Source organism: Chiloscyllium plagiosum, unplaced genomic scaffold (genome assembly GCF_037043375.1).
Source record: "Chiloscyllium plagiosum isolate Xiang-an unplaced genomic scaffold, Cpla_swu_hap1 HiC_scaffold_12, whole genome shotgun sequence".
NCBI lineage: Eukaryota > Metazoa > Chordata > Chondrichthyes > Orectolobiformes > Hemiscylliidae > Chiloscyllium > Chiloscyllium plagiosum.
The window spans coordinates 26,942,729-26,955,443 of record NW_028270150.1 but is presented as its reverse complement, the minus strand read 5'-3'; the positions used below and the strand labels follow the sequence as shown (position 1 = coordinate 26,955,443).

Here is a 12,715-nt window from a genome sequence, read left to right as displayed (position 1 = left end):
TGGTTCCTTTTTTTATCCCATTGCTCCTCCCCGTTTACATCTTCCACTTCTCTAAGACCGGCACCCATTACTCCTGTTTATCTCTTGCCTTATCCGGCCTTGTCTGTGACAAAATGCTTAATTCTGGCCTCACAAGGCTGTTTGACCACATCCCACTGTGGCCCATTGTTAGGTATATCCTTTCTTCACCATTATCTACTCCCTCCACCTGTGCTTTCCCCAACCATACTGATCCTTATCTCCTTTTAATTGGGGTTTGTTCCTGTGTTTCTGTAAAAGTGGGAAACAGATGCTTATAACTACTGCTCGTGCAAGCATATCTGGCTTAACCTACATCCTCACAGCACCTTATCTATTTGTCTGTAACATCTACCATTGTTTTGCAGTCACGTTTCATTCTTGCATACAATTTTAGCTAATACAAAAACAATTATGTATTTCCTCCACATAGTTTGCATTCTTGTTGACTCAGCTCTTAGTTGAAACAATTACACACTGGTGTGAGTTCATTTACCTTGCATAAGTAATTATAATTGCAGAAGTAACACTACTTTACCCATATCCCACAACATGCAGGTCCTGGGCCTCCTCCAGTGCCACTCCCCCACCACCTGACGCCTGGAGGAAGAACGCCTTATCTTCCGCCTTGGGACCCTTCAACCCCAGGGCATCAATGTGGACTTCACCAGTTTCCTCATTTCCCCTCTCTTCCCGTACCCTAGTTCCAACCTTCCAGCTCAGCACCATCCTCATTACCTGTCCTATCTTACTTCTCACCTATCACCTTCACCCCCACTTCCGTCCACCTATTGCACTCTTAGCTAACTTCACCCCAGCCCCACTCCCTCTCTCCACCCCTGAGGCTCCCAGTCTCATTCCTGATGAAGGGCTCTGGCCCGAAACGTCCAATTTCCTGCTCCTCGGCTGATGCCTGACCTGCTGTGCTTTTCCAACACCACACTCTCCACTTTGATCCCCAGTATCTGCAGACTTCACTTTCTCCAAAGTCAAAAAAAAATCACACGACATCAAGTTATAGTCCAACAGGTTTATCTGGAAGCACTAGCTTTCAGAGCAGTGTTGTGTGATTTTTCTCTAAAAGTAATCGTGCTTGACCAGCCCTGGTTGTATTGAATTGCAGGGCAGGTCAGACCCTATGTACAGTAGGGGGCGAGCATTGATTGGTTGGCCTGCAGAGGGTTGGGGAGCAGCTCACCGGAAGTTTACGAGGCAATGACGCAGCCGGTGGGCGGGCGGGCGCAGGACCTGGCGGAAGTGCGTCACTGGGCGGTGACAGAAGGGTGCTGGAGTTTGTCAACAGAGGTGGCGGGGCCGCTCCTGAGAGTGTGTGTGTGTCTGTGGTGGGTGGGGGTAGGTCCGTCAGTCACAACCGTCTGACTTTTAAAGGAGCAGGCTGCAGACGAGATGGCCTCGGCCTTCCTGCGGAGCGGGGCCGGCGGCAATGGCGGTGGCGGCGGCGGCTCGCTGGTGGTGGGGCCGCAGGACATCCCTCTGAGCGCGGTGAGTCATACAGCTGTGGCCACGGGGAGGTAGGTCCAACCAGCCTCCTGGGGGAGAGGCTGGTGTTAGGCAGGGTATACCACCCTGAGTGACAGGAGAGCATGGCATTTGTTTTGGGAGAGGTGATGTTGCATTGCCTCCCTCTGCAGTTTGATCTCCATCTCCAGCTTATTAATTATATTCTCTGTGTGTTATCTTCATTCGCTCAGATGAGTCCCAAGTTCCTGCACGCCAACTCCACCAGTCATACTTGGCCTTTCAGTGCAGTGGCCGAGCTGATAGGTGAGTGTTATCAACTCTCTTTCTCCTCCCGCCCCCGACCTCCCAGCTGAGTATTACCCGCTTTAAAGTAAAAAGTAAAACCAAAAGAACTGCGCATGCTGTAAATCGGAAAGAAAGACAGAAATTGCTGGAAAACAGCTCTGCAGGTCTGGCAGCGTCTGCAGAGAGAAATCAAACTTAATGTTTCAGGTCTTGGTGGCCCTTCCTCAGAACTTAAAAAATCAATCAGTCCTGAGGAAGGGTCACTGGACCCAAAACACTAACTCTGATTCTCTCCACTGATGCTGCCAGACCTGCAGAGCTTTTCCAAGCAATTGTTTTTTTTAAAATCTTCTCTGAAATTCTGTGGGTAATGCCTCTGAGAATTTGGATCTCGTCAAAAAAAACAACCTTAATCTTTATGCTGAACTTTTTTAGCTTTTATATGCATGATCTTGCATGTGGAAGTTTAAATCATTGCAAAACAAATAGTGCAGTAAGTTAAGTTGTTTAAAACAAAAACTGTAGTGAATATTTGAAACAGTTTGTGGTTAAATATTGACGAGTTTGTGTTTAGAAAAGGTAGATTGCAGTAGCGAACCAGTAGCTCCTGCTGTGTGAGTTGTTAAAGCATATCTCAAAGAACATCTGTGACATGACTTCCTTGAAACTCTACTGCATACTTTGTGGGTGGATTTCACTAATCTTTCAGACCACCACTTTCAGTTTCATTTTTGATTTCTGCATCTATGCTGAAATTTGTATTTTGAAACTTAAGGAACTTGTGATGCAATATTCTCCTGGACTCCTGATCTTTTTTATAAATCTCACGTTTTGCAAGGGATTGTGCTGTATTCAAAATCAATTCAGTGTGGCAGTAGTAGTTCTAAGGTACAAATATTTAGATGGGAAAGAGTGAGGTCTGCAGATGCTGGAGATCAGAGCTGAAAATGTGTTGCTGGAAAAGCGCAGCAGGTCAGGCAGCATCCAGGGAACAGGAGAATCGACTTTTAGGGCATAAGCCCTTCTTCAGGAATGAGGAAAGTTTGTCCAGCAGGCTAAGATAAAAGGTAGGGAGGAGGGACTTGGGGGAGGGGCGTCGGAAATGTGATAGGTGGAAAGAGGTCAAGGTGAGGGTGATAGGTCAGACTGGGGTGGGGGCGGAGAGGTCGGGAAGAAGATTGCAGGTTAGGAAGGCGGTGCTGAATTCGATGGATTAGACTGAGACAAGGTGGGGGGAGGGGAAATGAGGAAACTGGTGAAATCCGAGTTCATCCCTCGTGGTTGGAGGGTTCCTAGGCGGAAGATGAGGCGCTCTTCGTCCAACCGTCATTTTGTTGTGGTCTGGCGATGGAGGAGTCCAAAGACCTGCATATCCTTGGTGGAGTGGGAGGGGGAATTGAAATGTTGAGCCACAGGGTGGTTGGGTTGGTTGGTCCGGGTGTGCCGCCTCTATATTGGGGAGACAGGCCGGCTACTTGCGGAGCGTTTCAGAGAACACCTCTGGGACACCCGGACCAACCAACCCAACCACCCTGTGGCTCAACATTTCAATTCCCCCTCCCACTCCACCAAGGATATGCAGGTCTTTGGACTCCTCCATCGCCAGACCACAACAAAACGACGGTTGGACGAAGAGCACCTCATCTTCCGCCTAGGAACCCTCCAATCACAAGGGATGAACTCGGATTTCACCAGTTTCCTCATTTCCCCTCCCCCCACCTTGTCTCAGTCTAATCCATCGAATTCAGCACCGCCTTCCTAACCTGCAATCATCTTTCCGACCTCTCCGCCCCCACCCCAGTCTGACCTATCACCCTCACCTTGACCTCTTTCCACCTATCACATTTCCGACGCCCCTCCTCCCTACCTTTTATCTTAGCCTGCTGGACAAACTTTCCTCATTCCTGAAGAAGGGCTTATGCCCGAAACGTCGATTCTCCTGTTCCCTGGATGCTGCCTGACCTGCGCTTTTCCAGCAACACATTTTCAGCACAAATATTTAGATGTTGAGTAGAGTCAGAGTCTACAGCACAGAGACAGGCCCTTTGGCCCAAACTAGTCTGTGCTGACCAAAACGTCCATCCATACTAACCCCATTTCCCTGCAAATGGCCAATATCCTGCCAAACCTTTCCTATCCATGGATTTGTCCAAATGTCTTTTAAATGATGTTCATGTACCTGTCTCAACCACTTCCGCTGTCGGCTCATTCCATATGTCTACCACCCTCTGTGTTAAAAGAAGAGTTGACAGTTAGTTTCTCTTTTATTCTTTTCCCGCTAACCTTAAACTGATGCTGTCTAGACCTAGATTCCACAACCCTAGACTGCATTCACCCTATCTGTGCCCCTCATAATCTTATACACTTCTATAAAATCCCCCCTCAGTCTCTTACGCTGTAAAGAAAAAAAGACCCTGCTTATCCAAACTCTTCCAATAATACAGACCCTTGAGTCCTGGCAACATCCTTGTAAATTTCTTCAGTACTCTTTCCAATTTACTAATACCTATAGCAAGGTGACCAAAACTGAACGCAATATTCCAAGTGTGGCCTCACCAACGTACTGTACAACTGCAATATAACTACCCCAACTTCTATACTCAGTGTCCTGATTCATGCAGGCCATTGTGCCAAAAGCCTTTTTCACTGCCCTGTCTACCAGTGACTCCACTTTCGGCAAACTGTGCACTTGAACTCCAAGGTCCCTTTGTTCCACTACACTCCTTAAGGCCTACCATTCATCATGAAACCCCTACCTTGATTTGACTTTACAAATTGCACTTCTCTATTTTTGCCATTCCTCAGCACACTTTACCAGCTGATCAAGGTCCTCTTGCAATTTCTGATAACCTTCCTCATTGTCCACGATACTGCCTATTTAGTGTCATCAGCAAACATACTAATCATGCCAAATCATTGATATAGATAACAAACAGCACTGGGCCCAACACTGATCCCTAAGGCACTATATTAGTCACAGGCTTCCAGTCTGACAGGTATCCTTCCACAATTACCCTCTGCTTCCTACCATCAAGCCAACTGTGTATCCAATTTGCCAGCTCCCCTAAATTCCATGCAATTTAACCTTCCAGAGCAATATTTTTAAATACTCAATACTTCTTCCCTATTCACTGATTTAATTTGAATTGTGTAAACTCCATACAAATAGTCATTTGGTTGTACAGTACAAACCTTGTGTTTCTTGAAAAAAATATACACCTGAAGCTTATTACCTCTCTCTCAAATGTGTCAATGAAAATGTACCAACGAGTTTTGAGAAGATTTGTAGCTCAGGTTGATGTTCTGGATGTAGGGTTGCTCGCTGAGTTGGAAGGTTCATTTTCAGATGTTTGCCATACTAGGCAAGATCTTCAGTGAGCCTCCGGATGAAACACTGCTGATGTGTCCTGCATTCTGTTTATATGTTTGGGTTTCTTTGGGTTGGTGATGTCATTTCCTGTGGTGATGTCATTTCCAGTTCTTTTTTTCAGGGGGTGGTAAATGGGGTTCAAGTCAATGTGTTTGTTGATACGCCTGAAAGTGAACCTTCAAGCTCAGCGAGCAAACCTACATCCAAAATGTGCCAAATGTTGCTGGGAGAGGCAATATTTATTACACAACATAAGGGTGCTCATTGATTAGCAAGTTGACACTTGACAAGAGTGATGCATCAGTGAGGTATTGTTACTGTGCTTTTGTTTACTTCAGGATGGTTGCATTGTCTGGATGTGTTCATTTTGCCTGGATAGAACAGGTCTCTGCTTGTCTAAGGATTATGTCTGTGTTCTCATGGGAATGGATAACAGCCCCCCACAGTGTTTTGTGTGTCATGCAATGGTTTTATCATGATGCACAACTGCACCAGTTGAAATTTATTTGCTGAGACAGTTAGTCCCCAACACAAACACAGGATTGCAGAACTTGTATTTTTGATGATATCTTAAATGTGGTCATGTTGAAATACGGATTTGGATCAGGCCAGAGGATCAGGGTAGTGGGAGGTGGCGGGTGTAGGTGAAGGATGGTCTGACCATCCAAGTCTGCAGAAAACCTGTTGCTCCAAAGTGGAATTCTTGCAGAAGATAATGCAGGTTTGAGGTTTTGACTCATTAATAGCAACAAAGACTTTTCCAATAATTCTATTTTTTAAATCCTGAGCTCTTGTTAGAGGAGTTTAGATCATTTGGACAACAAACCACTTTTTAAAAAAACATATCCTCCACAATTTTTTGACAACATTCTTGTAGATACCTCTGAACGTCAGAGTATTTGTATTCTTTCTTGTAAACATGATGACCAGAATTGTGTACACAAGTCTAACTGTGGCCTAACTAGAGTTTGTTACATCCCCACCTTTTGTGTTCTTACCTTATCATAAAAAGGTAAATGTTCCATTTATTTTCTTTACCATCTTACTTGCTTGCCCTGCCACCTTGAAAATCCTATAGGCATGCACCTAATGTCTCTCTCTTTCTCCACCCCTCTTTGGCACCTCCAAATCATGCCTCTCAGTATACTCCTTTTTACTCTACTCTGTTGTGTTGTCCCTTGTTTTGTTTGCCCTCCAAAAGCATTACCTCACACTTCTCTGTATTGAGTTCTGCTTGCCACATTTACAGTCACTAAGTGAACTTATTTTGTCATATTGTATATGTACGTGCTACCATTGTGCGCTAGTGGTGGAGGAAGTGCCTAACATGCTGGAAGGGGTACAGTACAGGCCAGTTTGTCTGGATTGTGTTGAGCATCTTGTGTTTTTGGAAGTGAACTCCTTTAGGTAAATGAATACTGTTTCATCATTCCCTTCACTTGTGCTTTATGGATGTTGGACAGGCTTTGGGAATTGAGATGAATTATTCACTCTGAATTACTCCTGTGACTTATTCATATAGTTGGTTCATTTGACTTTCTTTGGTCAGTGGTGACTTTGAGAATTATTGACAGTTGGGACCACAATGATGAAAAAGCTGTTGAATGTTATAGGGAACAGACTTTTGCGGGTGGTTATAGACTGACTGACTGTGTAGTGTGAATGTTACTTGCCAACTATCAACTCAAACCTGAATATTGCCCATTTCTTTCTGCATATGGGAATGAACTACTTCGTTATCTGAGGGGCTATGAATGGGGCTAAGCACATCAGCATACGTTGACTATGTAGAAGGAGGGTCACTGAATCAGCTGAGGATTGATGGAACACTGAAACGGTTGGCTTTCTTTTCATTGTGCTGCCTATGATTTGAGCTGGTGTAGAAACTTCTCATTGATTCCCATTTGGCTTCAATTTTGCTAGGCCTTATAATGGTCAAGTGCTTCCTTAATGCTGGCGGAAGTCATTTGAATTGCACAGTGGCTCAGTGGTTAGCGCTGTTGCCTCACAGTAGCACAGACCTGGGTTTCATTCAACATTCTGGCAACTGTGTGGTGTTTGTACATTCTCCCCGTGTCTATGTAGGCGTCCTCCAGTACTCTGGTTTCCTCCCGACAGTCCAAAGGTGGATAGGGGATGCTAAATTATTCAGTGTCTGGGGATGTGCAGGCTAGGTGGGTATTCCATTGGATATGCAAACCTGTGCAGTTCAGCTTTTTGATCCAAGTTTCTTTGTGGAGTGTATTGGTTTAGCTGAGGGCTGGCAGCTGTGGTGGGACCGCTTACGTTTGTGCTGCCTTTCAATTTTCTGTTCATACGAAGTGGTTTCTCTTAAAAAGCATAGTATCTAAAATTTAATTCAGCTGAGTATAATTCATTTTTATTCCAATGTTTGACTTTGTTTTCACTTTTCCAGATAATGCATATGATCCAGATGTAAATGCAAAGCAGATGTGGATCGATAAGACTGTAATAAAGGAAAACATTTGCTTGGTATTTGCTGACAATGGCCAGGGGATGAATCAAAGGAAGTTGCACAGAATGTTGAGGTACCTGTAGTTTGTGCTTTTCTTATAAATGATGTGGGAGGAATGTCAGTGACGTGCTGACGATTACGATTTTTACGATTAAAATTATTCAGCGATTTGAGAGGAAAAATTTACAAGTTACGAACAGTAGCTTGATATACTAGTGTCTTTTGGGGTTGACCTTTGCGTGAGATCATCATTTGCTGGTGCATATAACATGTTAAAATAATACGTAGCAGTCCTGCTTGCACAATTACACATGAAGCATGGCTAACTTCTACGCTGTAAACTGTACAATTTTAGGGATTAACAGAAATTACTGACACTGGAACTAAAATTTCAGTGGCCAGATCTCCCACTCATCCTGCAGTATGCTTATTTTTCTTACTTAACTTCATCTAACCCTGCTAACATAGCAATTTGTTTTGCATCTGTGAGCCAGTCACAATATGTCACTTCTGGAGGAAGTCCATATGATCGCTAAGATATCACTTTACTGTGAGTAGAGCTATAGGAATGGAGCATTATGCATTTTTAAAAAAACTATGCCTTTTAATCATTCCCCTGATGCAGAAAGCACCCAGTAAATTAAACACTCCTTTTCTGAAAATAATATCATCAGATCAATGTGTGTCATTTTGATAAAGAAATGCTTTCTTTCATCTTGCCCTCATCAGGATGTATGCAAATTTAAAATGGAACTATAAATTATCCTAAATTACATAATACACAAATCAGGGTCCTTGGGTCATTCAGATCCTCAAATCAACTTGTTGTAACCTCGTCCAAATTCCTAGTTTTGATAAGCATTCATATTCTTGATGAACAACAATTGATCTACTTCTGCCTTAAAAATACTCAATCACTCACCTTCTGTCACCTTTTCAGTTCCAAAAGTTCCAAATGCTCACAACCCCTAATCTTGGTTTTAAATGGGCAACTCCTGATTTTGAAATTTTGACCCCTGGCTCTTGATTTCCCCCAGAAGAGAAAGTAACATCCTCTCCACATCTACCCTGTCAAAACCTTTTTGAAATGTTATATGTTCAATCACGTTGCCCCTTGCTCTTCTAAACCCCAATAGATGGATACAAATCTCGTCTGTGCAGTATTTGGTGATAGGGCAACACACCTTTCCAGGTTTTATGCTAATAAACCATCTCTGAGCAGTCTCCAATGCTTATACATCCTTTCTGAAATGAGGTGTACAGTACTCCACATGCACTTTTACGGTGCCATGTGTAACTGAAGTGTATAACCTTGTTACCTTTGTATTCCATTCTCTTGCAATAATGAACACATTCTACTTTTTAATTACTTGCAGTGCCTGTACACTAATCTTTTGTAATTCACGCACTAGGACAACCAGGTCTCACTACAAATTAGAGCTCTACAATTGCTCCCTGATTAGATTTTTTTAATTCTTTCTGCCAAAATGGACAATTTCAGGATTCATTGGTGGTGTGACACCAGGTATATAAACTGTGCATCTCAACGATTGGTCAGTTGCATCAAACTATATGATGTTTTGTCTGGCTCAACAGGCAGTGTACTGACCATATTCAACCAACCAGTGCTTGAAAAATGTCGAAGTAACAGCCAATATCCGATGTAATTCTGTGATTGAGTAGGATTTACAAACAGTCTGTTGTTATGCTAACAGCCAAGTTAAGATTATTACTTGTCTCTGAATCTGATATCACACAAAGGTTGACAAAAATTTGGATTGGCCTTGATCAGCTGTCAGGGTGAAGGGTGGAATTGGGGGTTAGGGAATAGGGATTATCTTGAGGGCGAAAGATAACAGCATCGCTCTTCACAACATGTAACTTGGAGGATACTGAATGTTGCAAAAGCATTCTGAAAATCTAGAGACACTGAAATAGTTTAGAGGGCTGGAGATGAGATGGGTTTTGTCAGCACATAGCATTGGATAATGTTACCAAGAGGATTCATTTGGGTGAGAAGTAGGTGGTGGCCAAAGTCAGGTCCTTGGGAACACATCAGGCATAATTGTGCTGAATCAGAAAGAAGTCATTGCAGGTGGTTCCTTGGTTACAGTTATTAGCTGTGGATGGAATTGGACTGAAGAACAATAGAAAGGCATCGGAGGGGGCGTGGTTATCAGTATTGATGAGTTGGAGACAAGCCGAGAAGGAGGGATAGCTTACCTTTCTCACAGGGGCATATGGTGTCATTTTTGGTTTTGGTGAGACTTGTTTTGCAAGAACACGCATGTGTTTGAAGGGATCCAAGCATGGTGTTTTCCAAGAACGTGCAGAGGAGCAGGAACTGGCCATAACCTCATGATGACCCCACTTCACCATTCAGTGCCAATATAACTGATCTTTTACTTCAGCTCCACTTTTTTTCAAAACTTTCAGTATCTCTTGAGTTCCTGAGAAACCAAATATTTGGCTATTGCAACCTTAATGGTATTCAATGATTGAGCATGTTATGTCTGTCCCAGTAAGGACAAAGCAGTACAAATTGGCTGAAAGTGATTCTCGGTTGAAATAAAATGGTTGAGGAAGATTTTTAGATGAAACAGCAGCTTCTGCTGTTTTGAAGTTAAACTATAAGTTATAGTAGTTTGCTGCCCTCATCAAAGGAATATATTCAAGGTAACTAGATTGCAATAACCCACAAAGGGTCTTGTGAATTGTCGGCAATGACCTTGTGGAACAGAAGCAGGTAAGACCATAAGATATGAGAGCAGAATTAGGCAATTTGGCCCAACAGGTTTGCTCTGCCATTTGATCATGACTGATACATTTCTTACCCCAATTCTCCTGCCTTCTCCCCATAACCTTTGACCTCCTTTACTAATTGCTCAATGTACTCAATAACTTGACTTCCACAGCCTTCTGTGGCAATGAGTTCCACAGGTTCAGCACCCTCCGGCTGAAGAAATTCCTTCCCCATCTCATTATAAATGATCACCCCATCACTGTGAGGCTATGAATCCTGACTTCTCTAACATGTACTGCAATGCTCAATGGTTTTGTTTGGATTTATTATTTTAAACTGAGAAGTGGTGTATACTATTTTAGCTTGAAATACTTGAAATTCACTTTTTCTTTCTTGTTCCTCTCAGCTTTGGATTCAGTGACAAAGTTCCAATAAATGGTCATGCTCCTGTTGGACTTTATGGCAACGGTTTCAAGTCTGGATCCATGCGGTTGGGAAAAGATGCAATTGTTTTCACCAAAAATGGGGAAACAAGTAGTGTCGGCTTCTTGTCTCAGACTTACCTTGAAGCAATAAAAGCAGAAAATGTGGTTGTACCGATTGTTTCATTCAACTCAAACAATATCCTTTTTCTGTTGGAGATATTTGTTTTTGATTAGAAGACTTGTTCTTTAAAAAGCTGCATTATCTGCCATTCCTTTTCTGCAAGTCTTTCTCAGTAATTTTTAATTTAGTTGGTGAGTAGGATTATTGGTGTTTAATGTTTGTTGGGAGTTGTGCAGTATTTCTTGCTGCAAAGTGATTTATGTATACTTGCCATCCCCATATGTTGTTTTGGCTGGGATGTTAACACACTATATCTTTGCACTTGCCCAATATTTTGTTTGTAAAGATTATTAGGAATGGTTTAAACTGTACGAATGCGTGCAACTCCATGTCTTGAAAACCAACATACTCATATATACACAAGTTCCAGGTCCGCAAGCAGAATATAAGAAAGCTCTACAGAATGTTACATTGTTTTTCGCCGAGTATCAGCTAAATTCAGAACAAAAAATATTATTCCTAGACTGTCCAAATGTTGAACTGTGGCTAAATTTGCTTTATACTCCACCTGTTTCTACTGGGTAGTCTTTCTAGTTTAGGCAGGTCTGTCTGAATTCTGCTTTTCCAGAAGCCGTGATGGTGAATTGCGCATTCTCCTTTTAAGAACTCCCTGGCTGTGACATTGAGACATCCCTTTAAGAACTCTTCACTCATGATCATGTGTCCAGTGGATTTTGGAATCTCCGAGTTTGATTAGGAGGCTTTTGGCAAAAGAGGATAAAAACTGTTGCTTGAGGCAAGATCTTTTTCCATGTTCCAATCCAGTAGCTTTTATTATTTTCATAAATTGGGTAATTTGATCTTGTATCAAAAAGCAATTTGTGTTCTTTGTAAATGCTTCAATTTTTTCAAGCTATGGCTGGTGTCCTGTGCTTTGCAATATGTTCTTTCCAAAAAACGTCAAAGATATATATGTCCAGTCAATGATAATCCCAATTCATGTTTCAAATAATGCACCTTCATATTCCAAAGCTATAGCTATCCATGTGTTTTTGTACATTGTCAGAAGATATTTTTATGTTCAGAATGTTTGGCACAGTGGCTCAGTGTTTAGGACAGCTGCCTCATGGCGCCAAAGACCCGGGTTCAATTCCAGCCTCAGGTGACTCTCTGTGTGTGGAGTTTGCACATTCTCCCTGTGTCTGCATAGGTTTCCTCCCCCAGTCCAAAGGTGTGTAGGTTAGGTAAATTGACCATGCTAAAGTGCCATAGTAATCAGGGATGTGTAGGTTAGATGCATTAGTCAGGGGTAAAACGTAGAGTAGTAGGGGAATGGGTCTGGGTGGGTTACTCTTCGGAACGTCAGTGTGGATTTGTTGGGCTGAGCTGCCTGTTTCCACACTGTAGGGATTGTATGATTCTATTCTTTTAAAAGATCTTCAAATTTTAGGAAATGTCGATGTGCTGTAAGAGTTTCAAACTGCTACTTATTTGAAAGTATGTTTACATTCTTTAACACAAGTCTTACAAAAGCTTATAAGTGAGGACATGCAGACAAGTTTGAATGCAATTTTACAACATTCTTTATTTAGCACGGAAGGGGAACTCCTGGCAGAACTGAATGCCATTTCAGGAAAACGAGGAACAAGGGTTATAATTTGGAATATAAGAATGTAAGTCAAACTTCATTAATTGATACTTTGTAACAATCTCACTAGAAAGAAATGTACTTTTAAAAGCAACAGTATTTTGAACACTTTCTGGTCTCTGATACAATCATTGCATGAAACTTTAC

General features: G+C 42.4%; 1 protein-coding gene across 1 annotated transcript in view; it reads left to right on the top strand.

The window, feature by feature from the left end:
- The first annotated feature begins 1,326 nt into the window (after window positions 1–1,326).
- Window positions 1,327–12,715, top strand: part of morc3a (MORC family CW-type zinc finger 3a) — a 68,653-nt gene continuing 57,264 nt past the window's right edge. Inside the window, exons 1-5 of the mRNA XM_087992536.1 lie at window positions 1,327–1,521; window positions 1,731–1,803; window positions 7,572–7,704; window positions 10,781–10,996; window positions 12,450–12,593. Of these exons, the coding sequence (XP_087848662.1) occupies window positions 1,426–1,521; window positions 1,731–1,803; window positions 7,572–7,704; window positions 10,781–10,996; window positions 12,450–12,593 (662 nt within the window). The 5' untranslated portion in view covers window positions 1,327–1,425. The remainder of the gene's footprint in view (window positions 1,522–1,730; window positions 1,804–7,571; window positions 7,705–10,780; window positions 10,997–12,449; window positions 12,594–12,715) is intronic.